Consider the following 20,987-nt stretch of genomic DNA (forward strand, 5'->3'; position numbering starts at 1 on the left):
TTTAAAAAATCAGATCATTAAGTGAATAAATAGAATCATCTCATTTAACAAATTTTTTTTTTTAAAGTTTAAATGTCAGTCAGTGTTCACTTTGATACAGTTTTTGATTACAGCTACAAACAGGTGAATGAAATAAAAAGTGAAATCATAAAAAAAAATTAATAGCTTGACATCTTCTCTGTTATTTATTCAGCAGATAAGCATGTTAGAATTATGGGAAGAATCCACCCACCCACCCGTTATCCAAACCCGCTCATCCTTGCAGAGTCACCGGTTGGCTGGTGCTTATCTCCAGCAGTCTAGTGATGGAGTTAAACATTGGACAAACCTGGAAGAAAACTTGTTAAAGTTTGCAGTAGACTTGAGATTGGGGAAGAGCTTCAACCTTCCAAGGCAAATGAAACTAAACGTACAGCGAGACCTACAATGTTCAATACTTAAAAACAGCCCGGTAAAAGTCCAGGCCCAAGTTAAATGCAGAATTTGCAATGTGATATTTCAAAAATGGAGCAGGTTTTTCTTACTCTAACTGTAAATTAAATCAAAATCTTATGGACTAGTTAGTTTTATGCACTTAGTTTAAAAAAACTCATGTTAGTAATCATTAAGCTTAGCACATTTTAACATTTCTTTGTATACAGTGCATGTAACTATCTGGTTACAGCTGTAGTTTTTTTTTGTTTTTGTTTTTTTTGCTTGATAGACCAATTGTGAACCTCAAAATCCAAAAATTACTAAATGCTCGGTTCTGGCTGGCTGTTGTGCAGTTTTATGTGAACGACAATTTTCTGTCTATTTTGTCTATTCACTGCCATAGCATGAATATGGCTTGACCAAACAACTGCTGCAATTGGTGCTACATTTATACATGCATGTATGGTAAAATATGCAAATGTGCAAGTGTACTGCAGTCTAGTCTCAATTTTAAAATAATAAAGCCAGCAGTTCATATGGATCTGACTGTAGATAATGCCAGTTATTTCATGCTACAGAGCTAAACATGAACTGAACATTCTTTAATAATGTAAAAAAAAAAAAGTACAATACATGATTCATATTTTCATGATTCACAAAAACAGAAATTTATTCCACGTGATCATTAAACTGTAGAAAAAGCAGAATAGAAATATTCACATCACCTCATGGTGCATCATGTTTACATTGCAACCATCAATATATTTTTTATTACATAAAGTGTTATTTCACTGTAAGAAAACATAAGTGTTTAAGGGACTCAAGTATGTCAGTGCTTTGGACATTTTGTGCAGCAAATGCAATTTACAACATGAAAAAATAACAATATTAACAACTCAAGTCCTAACTTTTGTTATAAACAACATATTTTTCCATTCAAGCTGTTACATTCTGATGCTCTTTTAGATGTCAAAGATACCACATTTTGACAAACTGTACAACATTAGTCACAGTAACACACACTGAGCTTATTGGTTTAGCAAAAGTAGCTTAGTCTGACCTGTAGTGAGTAAACAAAAACTTAGAAGTGCAGCTTTCATTGAAGAAAATCGCTTAAAACCCTGATTAACTGTCTCAAATACAAGTGCAAAATTCAGTTTGGCAAAGAAAAAACATTTCACTAGAATAATCTACTTGACTAATTTTAATATCTTACAAAATGTTAAATATATACAATGCAAATTGGACAGGAGTGCAAAATTTAAGATGCATGCTGCTGTGAGACAGTCTTAAAAGGGTGCTGATGGTAGAACAGTCCAGTGGAGCCTGTTTTTTTGTTTGTTCATATTTTAACATCCAGAACTATAATCATGCAGGTCCACAAACATTTTGTTTCTGGCTCTCAAACATATTAGAATTTTTAACTGAGTCTTTTAATGCCATCTTTACTACAGCTTTTTGGTTTTCAGCAACTTATAAAACCAGTGATACAAGAGTAAATATCAATTCAATTTGGCATCCAATAAAAAATAAAAAGAGAAAATATCTTAATGCTTGTTGTTCATTGTTTCTTTTCCTCTTCGCTGGTCACAACTCTGTTCTTAGCAAGACACTTCCTCTGTCTTGTTACCTGTGAAAGTCCCAATGAATCTTTCTGGTCTGCAGAGAAAAAAAAACATAGCAATAATAAATATTTTACAGACAAATTCTGTAAAAAGCAGCGTTATGGGACTAACCTGCAGGGGGCGCTGCCAGGAATCTTGGGCCCCATGACAAAAAATGAGATTGGGCCCCCTGGCACAGCTGCTGTTACAATTTTTTGAGTCTATTTGACCCACAAAAAGCATCATAATTTTAAAGGCTTGCAACTGCCTTGCTTTCTTTGGTCCAATACTGATACTAGGACAATATTTACTGTTCATGAATTTTACATACAACAGTTCACATACAGTATGCAAGTAGGTTGCTTACATTTTTTCTATTACTGAAATGACTCTCTCTACCTGCAACAGTCATAGGCAGTGTGCAAAATACACATAAAGCAACAGTAACCGCCACAGTCGTTCTCGTCTTCTACTGACTGCTGCTGAACACCGTCTCCATCAAGCGCACGCTAAGCTGGAATGAACCATTTCATGCAGATCCAGGGAAGGGTTCAGTGCAAATATGGATGTGTGCTTTTTGGTCTGGGAGTGGTAACTTTTAATTTTTTACTGATAAAAACCATTTTAGAAAACACAATGTGATTAATTTTGTAATTGACAGGGCCCCATTTTATTTAATTCCTATGAAAAAAAAAATAATTGTGGAGGGCCTCCTGTTGGTCAAGGGCCATTGGAGTTGTTCTAACTTTTCCCCCTATACGGCGCCCCTGCTGACCTGTGGTTTCATCATGGCACAAGGAACCCGAGTTAGAGACACCTCTGTCCTCATCTTGTAAAAAAGTGCTCTGTTAACAAAAACACATTCAGTGACATGGTGGCTTTTTAATTCAAATCAATAAAAACTTAATAATAGTAATAATAATGCATTGTATTTGTCAGCATCTTTCATAACACCCAAGGACACTGTGCAACATTAAACACACAAATTAAACAGTAAAAAAAAAAGTCTATAAAAACACAAAAACCTTAACCAATATCTTTACATATTGAAAAACAAAACCACAATCTCACAGGTCATTAAGACATCTAAAAATAATCACCATAAACAAGCAAGCTAAAAATCGTAATAATATAATATAACATAATCATCATATTAAAGCTACTGCAGTGTGTGTAGAGAGTTATAAACAGGTAAAGTTGTAAAAAGCAACATCTTACCTTTAGCTTATTTTGTTCAAACCAAACCATGCCATACAGACACAGGAGTGTGATGAGTGCCTGAAGAAAATGAGAATAAAAAGGTAAGTCGGAATAAATTTTATTAAAGTACGAGGTGGGGTGCACTTAATGTTCAGCGTTTAATTTGTAAAAAAAAAACAACAACATAGGCATCCGTTTTTCATTCCTGCTGAAAATTATGCACTACACTGTGTTGATCCGTCATGTAAAATCCTATTAAAACATATTGAACTTTTTGGTTGTACTGTAACAAAATGTGAAAAAACCTTAAGGGGGAATATTTCTGCAAATCACTCAACATAAAACATCAAAAGCAACAACAAAGAAAAGTCTTATCTTCAGACATCAGTGGTTTCCACTGGGACACATTTCTAAACTTCTACAAATTAACTACATCCCATTTGACCTTATCTCAATCTGATCTGCTCAAAATAAAGAGATTTCTAACGATTGGATCTACTGATTTACTAAACATAAATATACAAACATAGATAAATATATATTCTTACCAGGCAAAGCAACCAGAAAACCACATACAAAATTTCAGTCTGGGAAAACAAATCAATACCAAATTTCACACAAATGAGAGCTTCCAGGAATGCGATGGCCCTGCATAAAAAAAACAACAACATAGAATCAGACAAATAGTGTTCTTGAATATAAACATTAATAAACATTATACTGTATGAAACAATTACTCCCTCTTTTGGCAACACATTCCAACTGCAACAGCGCTTCACCCTGGTCGTAAAAGTCCACAGACCAGTTTGTTGTGTTACTCTCCCACCCCCTCCAGCTCTGAGCTGGAATGCACTGCTAAGCATTTCCTGCTGACGGTGAGACCTCCTCCTGTTGCTACAGCAGCTGGCTCAGACTGAGGGCAAAAGCTTCTTTGTGTTTAAGGTGAGGTCAATAACGGCATAATGTCATGAATTTTAATTGAGCAGAGAACAGCCTGTGTTGCGTCTAAATTCTCAAAGCTGTTCTACATCTGCAAAATAAAAAGAAGAAACCTAAAGAAGACTTGTGAGATCGTTTTGAACAGTAAAATATGAATTTTTTCGTAATAAGTGACTGTTTCTGTATTTTTTAATTACTTTATGACTATTACCAAAACCAAAGCTTGATATAAGCACATTCCCCTATTAACAGATCCATGGTAAAAAAAAAAAAAAATCTGCACACAAGTCTTAAAATAATTATCATATCATTACTTAATTGTGCCAAATTAAACTAAATTACCAGTAGTAGCCAGTAGTAATTTTCTCACAGTCATTCCCTGACTTGTAAAGATCACACATCTGATTTACTTTAATAGGATGATCCCTTGTTTTTCCCATTTTGAGGAGTGGATAAGAGGCCTTTGTATCATGACAGGAAATCAGGAAGTCTTGAATAGCTCATTTTAAAATGTTTTGATCAACTATAAAAAAAGGACTGAATTAAAAACATGTTTCAGTTGCCATTATTTTATATTCATTTTAAATAATTATGCTTTTGTTTAGAACAACAACAAAAAATATCCCTTAACATAAATTCAAATTAACAACAACATAAGTTAATTTCTGCCTTATACTTAAGGGCGGAGTTGATCCCAATAAGCGAGGGACGGTCAACATCAAAAAATAATTTAATTGGAGAAAAAAATAACTTGATCACAAGGGAAATTAATGAAAAGCTGCCATGAAAAAGAAACTTACCCAAACATCCAGCACTGCGTACCAACCCGCTTACACCGAGTGTCTGTCAGGTAGGCATAGTACTGCCTATAAAATGATGAGGAGGACATTTGCAAATAACAAAAGCATGACTTATATTAATATAGACAGTCGTAATAAATACAAAACAAGAAGAAAAATTTTAAAAACACAATAATGTACATCCATAAGCTATTTCTGCAGTGTAGATTTATTCCATACCAAAACAAGCTTTACACTTTTTTGATTAACCACAAAATGAATTATCTTTAATCATTAATCACTCCTTTACAGACAGTACTAATATTATAATGAAGATTAAACATACCGCACGGTGGGTGCAGTGATAACTGCAATTAGCAGGATACGACACCAGCTGAAAGGGTGAGAGACCTGGAAGACGAAGATGTGCTTCAGGAAAAACGTGTTCAACTCTGTCAGCTGCAAAGAGAAATAAAAGAAAGAATTATTGTTAATAGAGTTCTCAGGAATGCATTTAGGTGAGGAAATGTACTATTAGCTCAGATACCAAAGACTTTAACTGCATTACAGGTGTTTTTGTCAGGAAACAGAAGGGAGACAAACCTGCCATAAGATCATAAAGAGGTAGATTCCTGCCAGTCTCTGGAAGGAGGAATTTGGATCAAACCAACGCACATAAGTCCAGCTGGCCGGTGTAAACTGAAGCACAGCTCGTTTTATCTTCCCCGTGGTCGAGTGGATTTTTCTGAACAAAAACGAGACAATAGTAATAATAACTCACATCTTGAAGGTGCTTAAACAACTCCCATTAATTTAAAATATCCAAAAATGTACTTCAGGAAGACTGCAGATACTAGCAGATGTTTTTAGTCAAAAATATAAATGATATTGAAAAATATTACTACATTTCCAAGGGCTTAGGAACTTTTCATGCATCAACAGTTACATTAAGATTCTTTAAGCCAATAGAGTCCGAACTTTTTTGCTATGCAGGTCGACATAAAAGTGCTTGCAGGACATAAAATATAATTGTTTTTAACAATAATTTTACTATGATTTTGTTTGTACCCCCTCAAAGATGTACTAAAAATGGGGCATGCCGTGGTGGCGGAGGGGTTAGCGCGACCCACATTCAGAGGCAACGTAGCCTCGACGCGGCTGTCGCGGGTTCGACTCCCGGACCCGACGACGTTTACCGCATGCCTTCCTCCCTCTCCGTCCCCCTTTCCTGTCAGCCTACTTTGAAGAAAGGGACACTAGAGCCCACAAAAAGAGGCGATAAAAAAAAAGAGATGTACTAAAAATGATAAAACCAAGTAGATTCCTGTATAAAAGGTATTTGAAAATCATTGTAAATGGCTTTGTACTTGTATAGTTCTTGAAAAGACACAGATTTGAACACCTCATTAAAAGAAAGGCATATCATTTTGTCATTTTGGGGGGTCAAAGGTTGTCTGTTTTATTTATTTTTTGTTGGTTTGGTCATTTTGTGGCTTAATAACCAGCATTGATAACAAGACAGGGATATGTGTCCCTCTTACATTGAAAACACTTCCAGGTTTACTGAATGCATGTCTGAAAGTCTACTTTCGAGTAAAAGTGCCTGGGTATTTGTGGTCCTTCTTACTATAATAAGTAGTATGAAAGAGAGAGGAAGGTTATTAAATACTTTGTGTAGTAAGAACTGAAGTTTTTAATTTTTCTGTCAATTTTAGCTGAAACCACCAGTAACAGCGAGCCATCTTGGTACCATCCTTTAATTGCAGCATAAGGCCACCCACAATCATGGCAAGGGTTGCAACTGGCCCCCAGGCCACCCTTTGGACATAAATGGTTTAAGCTACTCAGTATGTACTCTTACTACACTGTATGACATGAAAAAATAAAAAGAATACTGACTTGATGCTGCCCCAGCGATAGATCCTCATCTCCAGGAAACGACAGGCTGTCATCCCCAGCCAGATTCCTCCTCCATTACACAACAAGATATCCAGAATCAACTGATCCCACCAGCACTCTGCAAAGTTTGGCAGAAGGTGCATGAAGAAGAGCTGTGAAAAGTGACAGAGAGCAGAGTGAGTATACAAAAGCTTCAAGAAATTGTTAAAACTCTATCTATCTATCTATCTATCTATCTATCTATCTATCTATCTTATTTGAAAGTTTAAAACAACTGTGAATATGGTTGCAGAATCATGTTGAAGCCATTAATAGTGATGAAGATGGAAAGTAAACATGTGGAGTAAAACTCTACTGGGAATTTAACTGAAAAAAGTCCAAGTTAGACAAAGGATGAATTAAAAAGCTAATTATGCACATTCTTAAGTAAGACAGAGGACCTGTAATGCTGTGGCTCTCTTTCTCTGCAAACTTTATTTCAGTGAAATACCAACAGAATAAAGAAAAATTACATTAAGCTGAAAAGGAGAAGGGATGCAGGACTTTGGACAATCTAGAGAAATTGTGCCAGTAATGGCGCTTAACATCTATGCGGATACAAAGCACATTCATGGCCAAATAACTCAAGATTACAACAGTAAGATTAAGCCAGTTGTTGCCATCTCATGTAGGTCACCTCAGTGAGTTCCCAGGTGATGCTGATTGTCCAGCAGAGGCCGTAGCTGCGGATCAGCAGAGCCTTCAAGGCCCATCCTGCGAAGTGGGCGAATGCAAAGAAGTCCAAGTGGCTCATGATGCGCTTCCATGATATGTCAGTACAGTTTGTAGCATATTCCTAAAGAACAACAAACAGAATGTAGTAAATAGGTACTGACCAAATCCCTCTCCTACATCCTTCATCGAGAAACATTTAATTTAATTATCCTGATATATCCTTTCGGAAATTTTATCAGAATCTTTTACATGTATTCTTTTTTTTTTTTTTAAGGGTTATACTAACTCTTGTTGATCAGAAGTGCCTCCTCATGTGGTTATAACATGACAGAACTAATCTGAACACATTTTTATTAAACGTAAAAACAACTTTATTGTGCAAAAGTGTCCTGTAGTTCTATATCCAATTGAAAAGGTTTTTACTTTATCGCCCTAAATCATAATGTTAGGTATGACAGATTCGGTGCACTTTTATTTAGACAGACGTCTAAAGAATGGGCAAAGTAAATTCCCTGGAAAAGAGCTAACAGGAAGAGGTATAATTCTTCTCTTTGCTCCGGTTGTTCATATATAAATGAAAGTTGATGTTGTAAGCTATCCTTACCATTACGTCAACTTCCCGTTTGGCAAAACGCAGATTTGGATCCAGCCAATACATCAGAGTCTTCACTTGTTCCCAATTGAGGAAGATGAGAAATACAAGAAACAGGAAGTAGAGCACACTGAGACCTATGAAAGACAAGAGAATCTGGTGAGAATTAAGAATTAAAAATTATTTGTATCTGAAGAAAATATTCTGACTCACCAAACACCATTCTCCATATTGCAGGGTGAGGTCTTATAAAGGGCCCTAGCAACAAGAGCATCAGTTACTTCATTAAGTGTGCTTTTTATGAGACAGATATCATAGGTGCTGTAAATAATAGCGGTTTAACAAAAAATGCACAAATCAGGCCCTAAATTGTGAAAATTATAGTCTTTTTGGCCATAAATGTTAAAAAATCCCCTACTTGATCAAACAGTAGTAAATTAAAAACTAAAATCTGCTATATTTTAAAATATAATATAAATATAATTTTAAAAGGTAATGGGGGAATCGTTTTTCCCCCCCATTACTGACATTTCTGACACTTTGTCTATAGCAGACAGCTAAACAAACAAAAAAAAGTCTATTATATTCTAAACGTATTTTAAAAAGTCTCAATAAGATATAATTGTCTAAACTGTAAAACAAAGGAAATAAGTATTACATGACAGATTCAAAAGAAGTTATTGACAAAAAAAATACCAGTACTTTGTGAAAGTCTTGAGTCATTAGTAACCATAGTATCGACATACAGAAACATCAGATACAAGTCAGGAATTTAAACAATGTAAAATTTGAAAGTCCAGTGTTGCTCTGGGCAATAGGTGTAATAATGTGGAAGGTCTTGAGTCTTCATTGAAGAACAGTGTCTGTTACCTGACCCTGTTATTTTTAATGTATATTAAATTATTGCTTTATTTAACAATAATTATTCAGAATTAAGTTTCATTCACAGTTACTAAAGATAAATATGAATCTGGCATAAGATGGTAATGACAGATCGATTTTCAAAAACTAAAATCTCAGGCTGATGCATCACTCCTGTTGTCCTGGATCTTTCTCAGCTTTAGACACTCACCAGATAATAGGTTTCTGTTGATGCCACTTTAATAGGCTTCAAGAAAGTCTGGCTCCTTGGAAGCAAAATAACAGGAAATTCTGGATGGTTTAAGCGTCAAAGTTTACGACTAAAGCGCCAAATAGTTGACTTACATTTAATGCCTCTTGAAACACTATTGTCAAAGCTGTAATGTAGCTTACCATTTGGAAAAGCCAGTATGCTGACGACCATGAAGAACGAAACAACCACTAGCACACCCACACGGATGTTGCTGTCTTGATTTTCATCTTCCCTGCCAAAATCAAGTTTCGCCCATTAACAAAACAGGTTGACAAACAACTTTTAACAGCAACAATAAATGCCGTTTACCTGGTGAAGGCAAAGTACATCAGACTGAGTAAAGTAGCTGTCAGAAGGGTGATGGTGTGTGGCTTGTAGAAGAAGTGAATGCAGATATCATCCACTTGTTGCTCAGTTATCATTCGGAAATGTAGCTTAGATTCTTCACTATTCGACGGCGGGCGAGCTGCTGCGGTTGCCATATTGCTGTCCTTAACCTTCCCAGCTATTTATATCGATGTAATTTTAAGAGCATAAACCGAAAGCTGAAGAACTGAATTTAGGAACGAAACTCCTCAGCACCCGGTCAGGAACCATGTGGGCGGACTGAAACACTTCTGTAAAATAGAGGGGTGTGCAGACGGTGACGTGAATATTGCTATGCCAACTACTAATAAGAACAAAACATATTAGGATTAGGAATTTTACCTTAATTGACTTGTAAAGTCTTACGTGACAAAATATCTAACCACATTTTATTAAAAAAAATAAAAATAAAACTTTATCGATCAGTCGTCAGAAAACACCGTTGTGGAACATTCCGGAATGTGACGTTTGAATGTAGCTCTTCCGCTGAGGTCCACGTGAAACACTTCAGATTTCTCAACATTTCGGCATCTTTACATTTAAGTGTAAGAGAAGATGGTTTGAGTAGGCAAACGTGAGTACTGTGAATGCCCAGTTATTGTATCGCAACCTCGGTTAGATCTCGGTTTTGAGGGTTGCTGTTGACCTAGCATGTTAGCATCGATGAATCAAGCCAACTCCTGGCTTAGAGGACATCAACAAGACGCCTGAAATGTTCATTCCGTCCATATAAGTGGCTGATAAGTTAGCATGAAGTTGTTGCGTCCTTCTGTAAATCAGTGGTATTTTAATATTTAAGCATTATTAAACTTATAATTACGTGCAACTATGTTAGTCGAACAGAGCAGGCTAAAACTTATTTGGGGTCTCAGGCAAAACATGTTTTGGGGCCCCACGTACAAAACAACCATACACAGTTAATGATAAGGACAAATTAACTTAACAGTCATGTTTTTGGACTGTGAGAGGTAGCTGAAAAACCCTGAGAAATCTCATCACATAAATGAGAATATTATGAAAACTTCTTGGAAAAATAAATCCAGGGTGGGATTCACACCCAGGGCCTTCTTGCTGCAAGACAATTTGTGTATCCCTCAAATTGTTCAGTTCATATTTGTTACTTTTATGGCTGGAATTAATATTTTTTTATTTAAAAAAATAATTATTAGCAACTAATTACTAATAATTAATTAATCTCTAACTCATCAGACATTCAGTCATCAGATAATGTTTGTCCATTATTTTATGGGAAAGGATTTATGTGGATATTTACACTGCCTCCAAATCTAGATTTGTAATAGTAAGGAAACTTTTGTCCTGGGATGACAAAATTAGTGATGGGGAGTATTTTAATTTTTAATGTAAGTCAGTGGTGAATCGTTGTGGGTTCCATCAGTGTAATCAGGATTTTGAATGTAATTTTAAAAAAATTCCAGGTTGCAGGTATAGGAAGGTCTGCACAATAGATGTAAAGACATCTTTGGAGAACCAGTCAGCAGATGTGTTTCCAACCACCTGAAAGCCTATTATTAAGGTCGCCCGTCTATATGCATCTTAAAATTTATTTTTAAAAAAAAAACTTGAAAACTCTACTTGTACTTCTGCAAGAGAGGATTAACCGATCACGACGATAAAACAAGATTTGTGCATTTGTGATAGCTTAAAAATAAGGCTGGTCTTGACTGCTTTTGTTTGCTGATATTGTTTTCCTTGGCTTTATATAGAATGTTTTTTAATTGTTCTGAGCTCCAAACTTTCTTTTCCCACACTGCGTTTTGATGTCTTTCAGAATGAGCATGTTTTCTGCCTGTGGCAAGATGTGCCTGCGATGCAGAGGTCTTCTTTCGCTGAAGAACAGCACTCATCTGCACTATGTTCACGTTCAACAGAGTACGACTGTGGGCAAATCAACCAGAATCAGTAACGATATTTTATCCAGAAGAAATCACATAGCAGCTCAGTCAAGACTGAATTGGAAACAGCAAACATCCTGCTATTATGATTATACAGCAAAATATCTGACAACTGAGGCGAAGGAAAGCAAGCACACAGAAGACGTGCCCAGAACAGACGTCCCTGAATACAAGCCTGCTCTGGTGCCAACAGTAGACGCTTTACCACTCCCCCAAAATCAGATTTCTGTTGGTATGTATGTAACATACTAAGCAGAATTTGTAGTTGACTTGGAGACAAAATATTCATCCTGGGAAAACTGAATTGCCTCTGACACTTTTTGTTTTCTTCATGAAGAAGACTTGGATGCTGATGACAAACTTTCAGCGTTGGAGGAAATCAGTGACGAGGAAGCTGTTGGCATTTCTATTCCTTCTTTTATTCCTCCAGCCTCTGTCTCTCTTCAAGACTATGTTGACAAGTCGGAGACACTTACAAAGCTGGTGCAGCTGGGTAAACTCACCATAAAGATTTTTACCCCCCTTTAGTACAGAGGTAGAACCAGGTAAATAGCATCTTATTAACTCTTACAGTCTCCTCTCATTGCAGGGGTCAGCTTGTGGAAGCTGGAGCAAAGGCCCAACGTTGGCTCCATGTTGCTTAGACTTGACTTCAACAGAGATGTAGCACCTTGCCTATTGTTTCTGAAAGAGATTGGAGTGGAGGACTCACGATTGGGCTACATCATCTCGCACAACCCATTCATCCTCTCCGAGAACTTGGAAAACTTGCAGGCCAGGTAACCTGAAAATATAGAGTGCAATGCAAAATTATTCGCATACCTTCATCTTTTCACCTTTTTTCACAATACAGTCACAAACTTCAATGTATTTTATAGGGATTTTATGTGCATAGTTGTGAGGTTGAAAGAACATAATGTTTTCAATTTTCTTAAATCTTAAATATGAAAAGTTGCAGAGTTAACATGGCGCTTTTGGCTGCTCCTCTGATAATGCTCTCCTTTCCAGGTCTGCTTTCCAGCTGTTCAATGCTTGTTCCATTTTTCAGATAATATTGATGCTCCATGAGATCTTCAAGCATCGGCATGCTATTTTATAACTTAACCCCCATTGAAAAAATAACTCACAGGTAGTCAGTTATTTTCCAGTTTGGTTACTTCTGATTGCAGTGGATCTTCTTTAGGCTTATCAGAGAAATGTGGGCTCTGTTAAAGACACATATCACACTTTTCTGATTCTATTTTGCAAGAGATCTGAAAGCTATCTATGTTTTTTTTCCCACGTTGCTCTATCACATAAAGTCCCAATAAAATGCATTAATGTTGGTTGTTGTAACGTCGCATAATATGGAGAACAGAGAAATGAATATAAATATTAGACGCATGTTGACATTTCCTCCTCCAGATTGTCTGTATTGATCGTGTTTTCTCTATTGTATCAAGAGTGAACTATCTGAAGTCGAGGAAGTTCAATTCAGAAACGGTTGCATCTATGGTCTCCAGAGCACCATATCTTCTTAACTTCAGCGTGAAGAGGCTGGACAACAGGCTGGGTTTTTTTCAGCAGCAGCTCAAACTCGGTGCTTCCAACGTAGGTTGTCAGAAATCATAAAAGATCATATGAAAATATTTTTTAAATGGGCAGGGATTTTTCTTTTTCTTTTAGTGATAAGGTAAACACTAATAATTTCACATATGTCTGCAGACGCGGAGTGTTGTTGCTCGTCTCCCCAGATTACTGTGTGGCAGCTTGGAGCCTGTTAAAGAAAACTTAAAGGTATCGAGTCAAAGCTTGATATTGGAAAAATCATAGCTTGAGTTTATTTAGATGATAAACAAAATCCTTTTTTTTTATGTGTTCTGCAGGTGTGCGAAATAGAGTTTGGCTTTAAGCAAAATGAGATCCAGCACATTGTTATTGCCGTCCCAAAGGTTTTGACAGCCAATAAAAGGAAGCTGACCCAGATATTTGACTTTGTCCACAACACCATGAAAGTTCCCCATCACCTGATCACAAAGTTTCCACAGGTAGGTGACCATGGCCATTTGTTCTGTCTTTCTCTTAATAAATTTTGCTTAATATTTGGCCTGATCTATAATGTTATAACTCTATTTTTTTATTGTCTTTCAGGTTCTCAACTCAAAGTTCTTGCGTCTCAGAGAGCGCCACTTGTTTCTCGAGTATCTTGGGAAAGCTCAGTATGACCCAGATCTGCCCAGCTACATCTCACTGGACCGCTTGGCGTCCCTGCCAGATGAGAACTTTTGCACAGATCTTGCAATGGCCGCATTGGAAGATTTTTATTTGTTTCAAAAGACTCTTTGATTCTTCATGATGCAAAGTTAAAAGTGATACAAAAACCACACTGGATACATGCAGTGGATTCACATCCATAAGATGTTTTTAAACATGTTACCAAAAATTATCCAATGCAACTTGTGTGTGAAAACTATTCTTTGCAAAGAATATAAGTGATATATGTTCAGTTTAATTTACGTTTTTTTCCTGTGGTGTAAATGTATACATTTATGTACATAAAACAGGATTTGTTCTAAAATATTAAAATTTAACATTGATATAGTTGGAACTAGTTCTGTTTCTTTCTTGTTTAATTCAATTTTATGCATCATGTTACTGCATATTTCAACTGTAAAACTTGAAATTTCTCTAACACAGTAAAAGTAAACTATATAAACGCTGCCTGGCCTCAGAGTTCAGTTCTTTTCTCCTTCTGAATATGAGTGGTGCCATAAAAACCTGCTTTACATTTACTTTAAACACATATCATTTTAAATCTTTTGGATATCTTAAAATGTAATACTTTTATTGTTGGGTATTATAATTATAGATTCTCTAATCTATAATTGGAAGGTTTTTTATTTGTTCCAAAAAACTCTTTAGGAACAGAAGAGTCTTGGTTAAAAAAAACAAAAGTTTTCTGGTGGATTTAATGAATGACTTCACCAAAATGCAAAGACCCTTATCTTTAAAAAAATTCTAAAAACTGGACAGTTTCACTGTAGTCATTCCTGCTTCAAAAAAGTCTCTGTTAGCTGTCTACACTGTATTTCTGGTGGAAATTTTTCTTTCTGTTTTTGGTCCAATTTTGGAAGACCAAGTTGGGAAATTATGTGGGATCTACCAAATTAAATGTGGGGTTGCAACAATTAACATCTAAACTAAAGTGTATGTGATTATTCAAAAAATAAATACTTTAGTTTGCCATATTAAAGTTTCAGATAAAATGTTAATTATATGTTTTATACATTTCAGGAATAAAATGTAAAATTCAACTGGTTAACATCACTCGCTGATCAGATCAGCAAGAAGGAACTAATATTGAAAAATCCACTTTGTTTGAAAATATAACTGAAATAACCTTTACTGTCCTCCAGAGGGAAATTAAAAAAAAGAAATGAATAAAGAAATAACTTTGCTGTATATCTTTTTTTATATTTATAGAATGGATTTCTAAATTTACCAGTCAAAAAACGTTTCCTTTAAGTCTCTGAAGATATGTTATTTTTCTTTATTTAAAAAAACCATTAGAAGAGGTCAACACTTCCAGGTTTTTCCGGACAGGTTTTATTAAATCATCCGCTGAGCCGCCTTTTACCCACAATACACCGCGGTCATTCACTCTTAGTGGTAAACATGGCGTCCAGGGCACCAGGTAAGCTAGCATCGCTTCTGATTTTTAAGACGTTTCCATACCTTTAAATATCTTGTCATGTTCATATTGAATGAACCGCAGTACATTGTCAAACACGGCGTTGTGAAACTGTATATCCTCTACCTCAAAATGACTTTATTGCGCCTCTAATATATGTGTGTCCTTAATGTCCCCTTGCTAACTGATGCTAACAGGTCGGCTAGCGCCACCTTAGCATTCACCGTTATGGAAAACTATTTGCAAAACGTGCATATGTAATACATTTTTAGAATTTTTTTGTACATGTTGCTCAAGAAATTAGTGCATTGGAACCTTGATGAACTTTATTTCCCGCGCACAACCTTTTATTATGTAAATACTTACAGCCGGCTAACCTACATTGTGCTGTGTCCTATTTCATTACATAGCTAATGTCAGATAAAACTCGGCTTCCAGAGGAAACTCTTGACATTGCTTTGCTGTATATTTTAATTGTTCAATTCTCTAGCTTCTCTACATTGTATTAGCAAGGGACTTTCAGTAAAGACTTGACAAAGCAAGTTGTTTTTAACAATAACAATAAAAATGTAAATCAAGACATTCATTATCTAACATGCTATGTAGTGTATTCAAAACATTTTACTCACCTTTAGGGTCCTTAACAATAGTTTTAGTTAACACAGCATTATTTTACATAGCTTTTGAGATGGAGATATGTCTAGATTACTGTGTCGCAGCTGCATGCTTACTTTTAGATTTGCTTTTCCCTTTACTGTTGTCTGTGATGTATTGAGGAGTTTGTAGGCTTTTAGTTTTTCATTTTCTCAGTGCCATTAAATGAGTTTTGTGTTCTTCCTTCATGTTACAGTAGCGACGGGCAGGCTCATGCTTGGCGTCCGCAAGTGGTATTACAATATGTGTGGCTTCAACAAGCTTGGTAAGTCAATTAAAGTTTGTTATAAAGTAGATTTTCAAAACACCAAGAGAAGGTTGAAGTTTATGATGAAAATGAGACTCTTGTAAAGCTTAAGCAAGAATAAACTGGGACTCCTGTATCTTATTTTGCTACAAAATAAGTGGCAGGGAGAGGAAAATAAAAGTATATGATTTTGTTTCTAAGATTGAAACCCTGAGCACCATAATTAATTTCCTTTTTCTGACTTTGAGATGAGAAATAGGGGATCAATCAAAGTCAACAAACTTAACTTTTGTTGAAGTTTTTAAAACTCCTGCTGCTTCATGTTAGACTTGTCATTGAAAACTGATCTGTTTTCAATGACACAAAAATAGTGTTGGGATTTTTCCCTTTGCCCCAACACTTTTTTAACCTAAAACTTTCCCTATGCTTCAATTGTAGAGAAAGAAAAATACTTTTTTGTCTTGATTTAACAGTTTACCAATGAAAAGAAACTATAATTAAGTTATTACTTTGTCAATTGTGATGATAACTAAAGGGAAAAAATATGGTAATATTGCAGTTGTGGCTGATATTTACCAATATTATATATTAGTCGTGAGAAATCAACTACTGTACACTAATGACGATGCTTCTCTTGAATTTTCAGGATCTGAACGTGTGTTTGTTTTTGGGTTTTTTTGTTGCAGGTTTAATGCGTGATGACACAATACATGAGGACTCAGATGTGAAGGAGGCCCTGCGGAGGCTCCCAGAGAATGTTGGTAACGACAGGGTGTTCAGGATCAAGAGAGCCCTAGATCTCTCCATGAAGCAGCAGATTCTTCCAAAAGACCAGTGGACAAAATACGAGGAGGTAAGTTCAAAAGGGAATAAGACTCTTTATGTGCCATGTCTTGCATTTATGAAGGCACTACTAAAGTACTGAATCACAAAATAAACTTTTCACGTTGATATCATTTTGTCAACTGCTACCAGATTTGTTTGGGGTTTCATATATTCTCATAGCCTATTATGTTTTTGTCAGGATGTCAACTATCTGACACCATACCTGGAGGAGGTGATCCGTGAGAGGAAAGAAAGGGAGGAATGGATGAAGAAATAACACTTTCCTATCAGGGTTGTTAAATCTTATATGGTTGGTGTATAATTGTTCCCTGGTGTACTATGTAAAGTTTTAAAATGAAATGTAACATGTATGGAGAAAAAAAACAGTAAAAAAAAATGCACATTTTAAAGGACTGAAGTATCTGATTTGTTTTTTCTTTTTATGGTTTATTGACATGACACTATAAAACACATTTCTGCGCTCAGTATTACATTGCAGTTCTTCCATCTCAAATACAATAATTTCTATGATTTTTAGTGATAGACCAACACAATGGATGAAATGTGTTTTTCAAATATTTTACAAGATATCTGAAGTTTCCTTTAGATAAATCTTTTAAATCATCTCATCTGCCATTACATCTGCCTTGCAGTGGTTCTGTTTATACAAATGGTTCTGTTTATTAATGGGGAGACTTCTAAAAGAAATTGGTTACATTTATTAGAACTATCAGAGAAAACCAATTTTCTTAATTTTGCAGTGTGTTGGTCAATCATAAAATCCCAGTACAACTTATTAAAACCTGCAGTTTTAACATGATATGCAATAATTTAAAGAGAGTATGAATACTTCTTAAGGTACTGTAGTCATCAGATGCTACATCACTAAATTTATCTTAGACAAAATAGAGACAAGCTTAATATTAATTTTAAAATAAATATGCCTGAATTTAAAAACAAGGATTCATGTACATTCCTTAAAAATTCACCTAATTTTAAAGATGTGCTTCATTTAGATTTGTTCAAAGCCTCTGATAAAATCCTTCATGTCCATTTGCTGCTCACCAGGCGTTCTCATTTCCTCTCTGGGCCTGTGATCTCCTGGTGTCCACATCTGTTATTGTACCTATAAAATTTCCAATCACGCTGTTGAAAGATTTTAGCATTGACAACCCGAGTTCATTGCTGGTTTCATTAATGTCTGGATCGTAGGCGCCCATGAGAGGGGTGCACACCTCCACTTCTCCTCTGCCAGCTCGCTCCAAGATACCCAAAAGCTGACCCCTGGTCTGCTGAAACAAATCTCTGTTGTAGTCCAACAAGACCGCATCTTCAAGAGGATAAGCGACACCCTCAGAGTAGCAATCTCTGGGTGCAGGTACCTCTATGTACCTCAGTTTAGGAAACCCTGTTGTCAGCGTGGAGAACAACCTCCTCAAAGTGACAGAGCTGAGAGGATTTCCCAGAAGCTTTAGCTCCTGTAGCGCCTGGCAGGGAGACAGGGCATTGGTGAAGGTGGTTAGGTGGTCGTCCTTAATGTCGCATTCCTCGAGGACGAGGGTCGTCAACGTTGCAGAGCAGCGACCCAGGAGTTTGTGGAATGCGGTGGAAAAAGAGCTGAAGATGTCATGTCCGCTGAGGTCGAGGTAGACCAGGGATTCACTGTGCAGACTGTTGGCCAGGTAGGTCATGTCCACGCGGTTCAGGCAGCAGTTAGCCAGCTCCAGACACTTCAGTGGCGTATTAAGAGGGCTGGGGAAGGCAAAGACATAATTCAGGGTTGGGAAAATAGAGTTCTAGCCTATCTGACATAGTTTTATATAGTTATTAGAGTACACTAAGTAGATTTGTTTGGATAAACAAATCAAATTTATATCATCACTCTTCTAGAGGCAAATATCGACTACTTTGTGTTGGGCTATTACATAAAATCCTAATTTTAAAATAAAATAGATAATCAAGTAAGGTAAAAAATGTCAAAACATTGATCTTCAATCATTGAAGTGGTGTTAATACTTTTGCATGGCTCTGTCCCTGACTGACTTGGTGCTGTCTGTCCTCACTGGCATCGTATCAGCAGCTTTAACAACAAAATACCATCCATTGTTAAACAAGAACATTTAAAGCTGCCAAAGAATAGGAGAGCTATTACAAGAAGTGCATACCTTATTTATATTTATAGAAAAAACAAACCTCAGGTGACCTTGTTTGATGGTTGCAGTGGTGGGCGATATGGATTTAAAGTTTTATCACAGTATTTTGTGGTACTGTTTTGATAATCTAAGCATAAGACAATAAGAACTATTTATTTCACAGTTTTAGGTAACTGTGTGGCTGTGGCTGCATGAAACAGTAATCATAGCCCCACAAACACAAATACTGCTCTTGCAAGTCATTCCCTTGTGTGATATGCTTCTTTAGGAGACCAGCAGCATAAAAAAGCATGATTTGTATCACTAAACTGCACATAACTGCATTTAGTCATATTTTCAAATTAATATTTATTGATACTTTCATTGAACAAACGGTGGAGTAAATAGTAAAAATAAAAATTCTGAGACTACAAACACTTTTGGGTATTTTTAAACATCAATTGGGATTTATTGTGACAACGATAAATCAAAATTCTTACAAGAAACGTATCAATAAATGATAAACGATACGATAAATGTCCACCAGCATAGATAGTTGATGTACTCACCACAGCAATCGGCGAAGATGTCCAGTTAGAGTCGAGAACCCAACATAAAGCTCAGTAAGGTTGCCAAGTTGTGCCAGCAGATGCCCAATGGTTGCTAGGAGATCGTCATCATCAGCACCCAGCCTCCTAACATCCAGCGCCCCCGCTGGTAGCGCCAGAGACTGCAGCTTGGGAAACTCCACCCTGGACAGCAACACTTCCAGGTGTGTGGCCTCCAGCGGAACATTGTGGACCACCTCCAGCTTTGTTATGGACTCAGGCTCAGCCAGACGAAGGACGTAGAAGAGCTGCTTGAGAGCGAGGGAGTCGGCTCTAAAGCTAACAAAGCGAACCTTCAGAGGACAGTAGCGGAGAAGCAGGAAGGCCTGAGTCACCATCTCATAGCTTCGGCCTGTCACGAATCCTTTCAGAAGGACGTCGATTGATGTTTCAAACGCAGATGGGCTCACGTCACTTGCCTGCATGGCCACCATGGTCTCATAGCACATTTGGGTCAGGAGCTGGGTCCGAGCCCACCGACCCATGGTGGACTTGCATGGACAGGCTTGGTGCTCAATGTCTTTGAGGGCAGTTAGGTCCACCACATGCAAACTCTTTGCATATGTTCTTGGAGGAGACAGCACATAGTCCTGTATGGGAATATCATCACAAAGTTATAGAGGCAAAAACATAATTCAGCATAAACATCCAAACCAATGTAGGGTTTACCTTTAGGCCGATCAGAACTGCTTGTAGGCAGGCCCGGCAGGTGCAGGAGGTGAGGTCCAGCTCACAGTCAGAGGATTTCCCCAGGAGTCTCTGCATGTTGAGCTCTGGCAGAGGCCATGTCTGGACCAAAGCATGCAGCAGCTCGGCCTGCTCATGGAGGTAGCAGGCCTTGAAGAGAAGCGGATAGAGGTTGAAAGACACGCAGCTTAGGTTCCCTAAAGCCGCTGAGCCTGTCTGGATGAAGCCCTCAGCTGCAAGGAAGCGCAGGGACTTCATGTTCTCCAGGTGTTGGAGGCGGAAAGTAGAAGAAGAATGATTTTCCTGGGTTTTTACTGTGGTATTTGTCCAGAATGGGCTTGCTGTGGTTCAGCAGCAGCAATGTGTGGGTTAGGGGGGTCTTGTGATAGGTAAGAGCGTTGGGGCTATTAATAGAAACAGCTGTCTCATGTCCTTCGTCAGGGTACACTGTCTGACTTTCAACAGAGAGAAGTGGAAACAACATTCGAATGCTGCTGGGATAATTTCCACTAATAACTAAATTGTTAATTAAGCTTCACTGTTTAGTGAATAAAAATATTTAACATAATCAGTACAATTTCACTTTGGCCCCACTCAGAAACTTGAGTGAAACCTGTATGATTCAAAGCT

The 20,987-nt window shown here is 36.9% G+C and overlaps 4 protein-coding genes across 5 annotated transcripts; 2 read left to right on the top strand and 2 right to left on the bottom strand.

Moving 5' to 3' along the window:
• Positions 1-1,051: 1,051 nt before the first annotated feature.
• ptdss1b (phosphatidylserine synthase 1b) lies at positions 1,052-9,862 on the bottom strand. The gene is made up of 13 exons (XM_028035995.1): positions 9,565-9,862; positions 9,396-9,487; positions 8,355-8,399; positions 8,154-8,278; positions 7,512-7,670; positions 6,836-6,987; positions 5,540-5,681; positions 5,283-5,395; positions 4,958-5,023; positions 3,767-3,866; positions 3,237-3,296; positions 2,794-2,863; positions 1,052-2,073 (listed from the first exon to the last, which is right to left on the bottom strand). The coding sequence occupies exons 1-13, from the start codon at positions 9,735-9,737 to the stop codon at positions 1,976-1,978; spliced, it is 1,395 nt and encodes a 464-aa protein (XP_027891796.1). The 5' UTR covers positions 9,738-9,862; the 3' UTR covers positions 1,052-1,975.
• A 170-nt stretch (positions 9,863-10,032) lies between these two features.
• On the top strand, positions 10,033-14,234 carry mterf3 (mitochondrial transcription termination factor 3). 2 transcript variants are annotated; one of them, XM_028035996.1, is made up of 8 exons: positions 10,033-10,195; positions 11,411-11,766; positions 11,872-12,027; positions 12,124-12,313; positions 12,977-13,124; positions 13,239-13,310; positions 13,400-13,561; positions 13,665-14,234. In XM_028035996.1, the coding sequence occupies exons 2-8, from the start codon at positions 11,412-11,414 to the stop codon at positions 13,857-13,859; spliced, it is 1,278 nt and encodes a 425-aa protein (XP_027891797.1). In that variant the 5' UTR covers positions 10,033-10,195; position 11,411; the 3' UTR covers positions 13,860-14,234. The 2 variants fall into 2 exon arrangements, with proteins under 2 accessions (XP_027891797.1, XP_027891798.1); XM_028035997.1 differs by having other exon boundaries at positions 10,049-10,195; positions 11,875-12,027.
• Positions 14,235-15,094: 860 nt separating this feature from the next.
• On the top strand, positions 15,095-17,343 carry uqcrb (ubiquinol-cytochrome c reductase binding protein). The gene is made up of 4 exons (XM_028036004.1): positions 15,095-15,207; positions 16,055-16,123; positions 16,792-16,958; positions 17,130-17,343. The coding sequence occupies exons 1-4, from the start codon at positions 15,189-15,191 to the stop codon at positions 17,205-17,207; spliced, it is 333 nt and encodes a 110-aa protein (XP_027891805.1). The 5' UTR covers positions 15,095-15,188; the 3' UTR covers positions 17,208-17,343.
• Positions 17,344-17,349: 6 nt separating this feature from the next.
• lrrc14b (leucine rich repeat containing 14B) lies at positions 17,350-20,734 on the bottom strand. Its single transcript, XM_028035993.1, has 3 exons — positions 20,340-20,734; positions 19,632-20,260; positions 17,350-18,682 (listed from the first exon to the last, which is right to left on the bottom strand). Exons 1-3 carry the CDS (start codon positions 20,613-20,615, stop codon positions 17,992-17,994), a joined length of 1,596 nt encoding a protein of 531 aa, XP_027891794.1. The 5' UTR covers positions 20,616-20,734; the 3' UTR covers positions 17,350-17,991.
• Between the last annotated feature and the right edge of the window lie 253 nt (positions 20,735-20,987).

Source organism: Xiphophorus couchianus, chromosome 13, assembly GCF_001444195.1.
Source record: "Xiphophorus couchianus chromosome 13, X_couchianus-1.0, whole genome shotgun sequence".
Lineage (NCBI taxonomy): Eukaryota > Metazoa > Chordata > Actinopteri > Cyprinodontiformes > Poeciliidae > Xiphophorus > Xiphophorus couchianus.

Coding starts and splice junctions, on each gene's coding strand:
- ptdss1b (XM_028035995.1), bottom strand. CDS start 9,737: ATGGCAACCGCAGCAGCTCGCCCGCCGTCGAATAGTGAAGAATCTAAG. Junction 5,682..6,835: donor TATCGCTGGGGCAGCATCAA/GTCAGTATTCTT, acceptor GTTTTTGTTCAG/AAAAATCCACTCGACCACGG. Junction 2,074..2,793: donor GTGCCATGATGAAACCACAG/GTCAGCAGGGGC, acceptor TTTTCTCTGCAG/ACCAGAAAGATTCATTGGGA.
- mterf3 (XM_028035996.1), top strand. CDS start 11,412: ATGAGCATGTTTTCTGCCTGTGGCAAGATGTGCCTGCGATGCAGAGGT. Junction 12,028..12,123: donor TACAAAGCTGGTGCAGCTGG/GTAAACTCACCA, acceptor CTCTCATTGCAG/GGGTCAGCTTGTGGAAGCTG. Junction 13,311..13,399: donor CTGTTAAAGAAAACTTAAAG/GTATCGAGTCAA, acceptor TGTGTTCTGCAG/GTGTGCGAAATAGAGTTTGG.
- uqcrb (XM_028036004.1), top strand. Junction 16,124..16,791: donor GTGTGGCTTCAACAAGCTTG/GTAAGTCAATTA, acceptor TTTTTGTTGCAG/GTTTAATGCGTGATGACACA. Junction 16,959..17,129: donor AGTGGACAAAATACGAGGAG/GTAAGTTCAAAA, acceptor TGTTTTTGTCAG/GATGTCAACTATCTGACACC.
- lrrc14b (XM_028035993.1), bottom strand. CDS start 20,615: ATGAAGTCCCTGCGCTTCCTTGCAGCTGAGGGCTTCATCCAGACAGGC. Junction 20,261..20,339: donor CAGTTCTGATCGGCCTAAAG/GTAAACCCTACA, acceptor ATTCCCATACAG/GACTATGTGCTGTCTCCTCC. Junction 18,683..19,631: donor CATCTTCGCCGATTGCTGTG/GTGAGTACATCA, acceptor TGCCTTCCCCAG/CCCTCTTAATACGCCACTGA.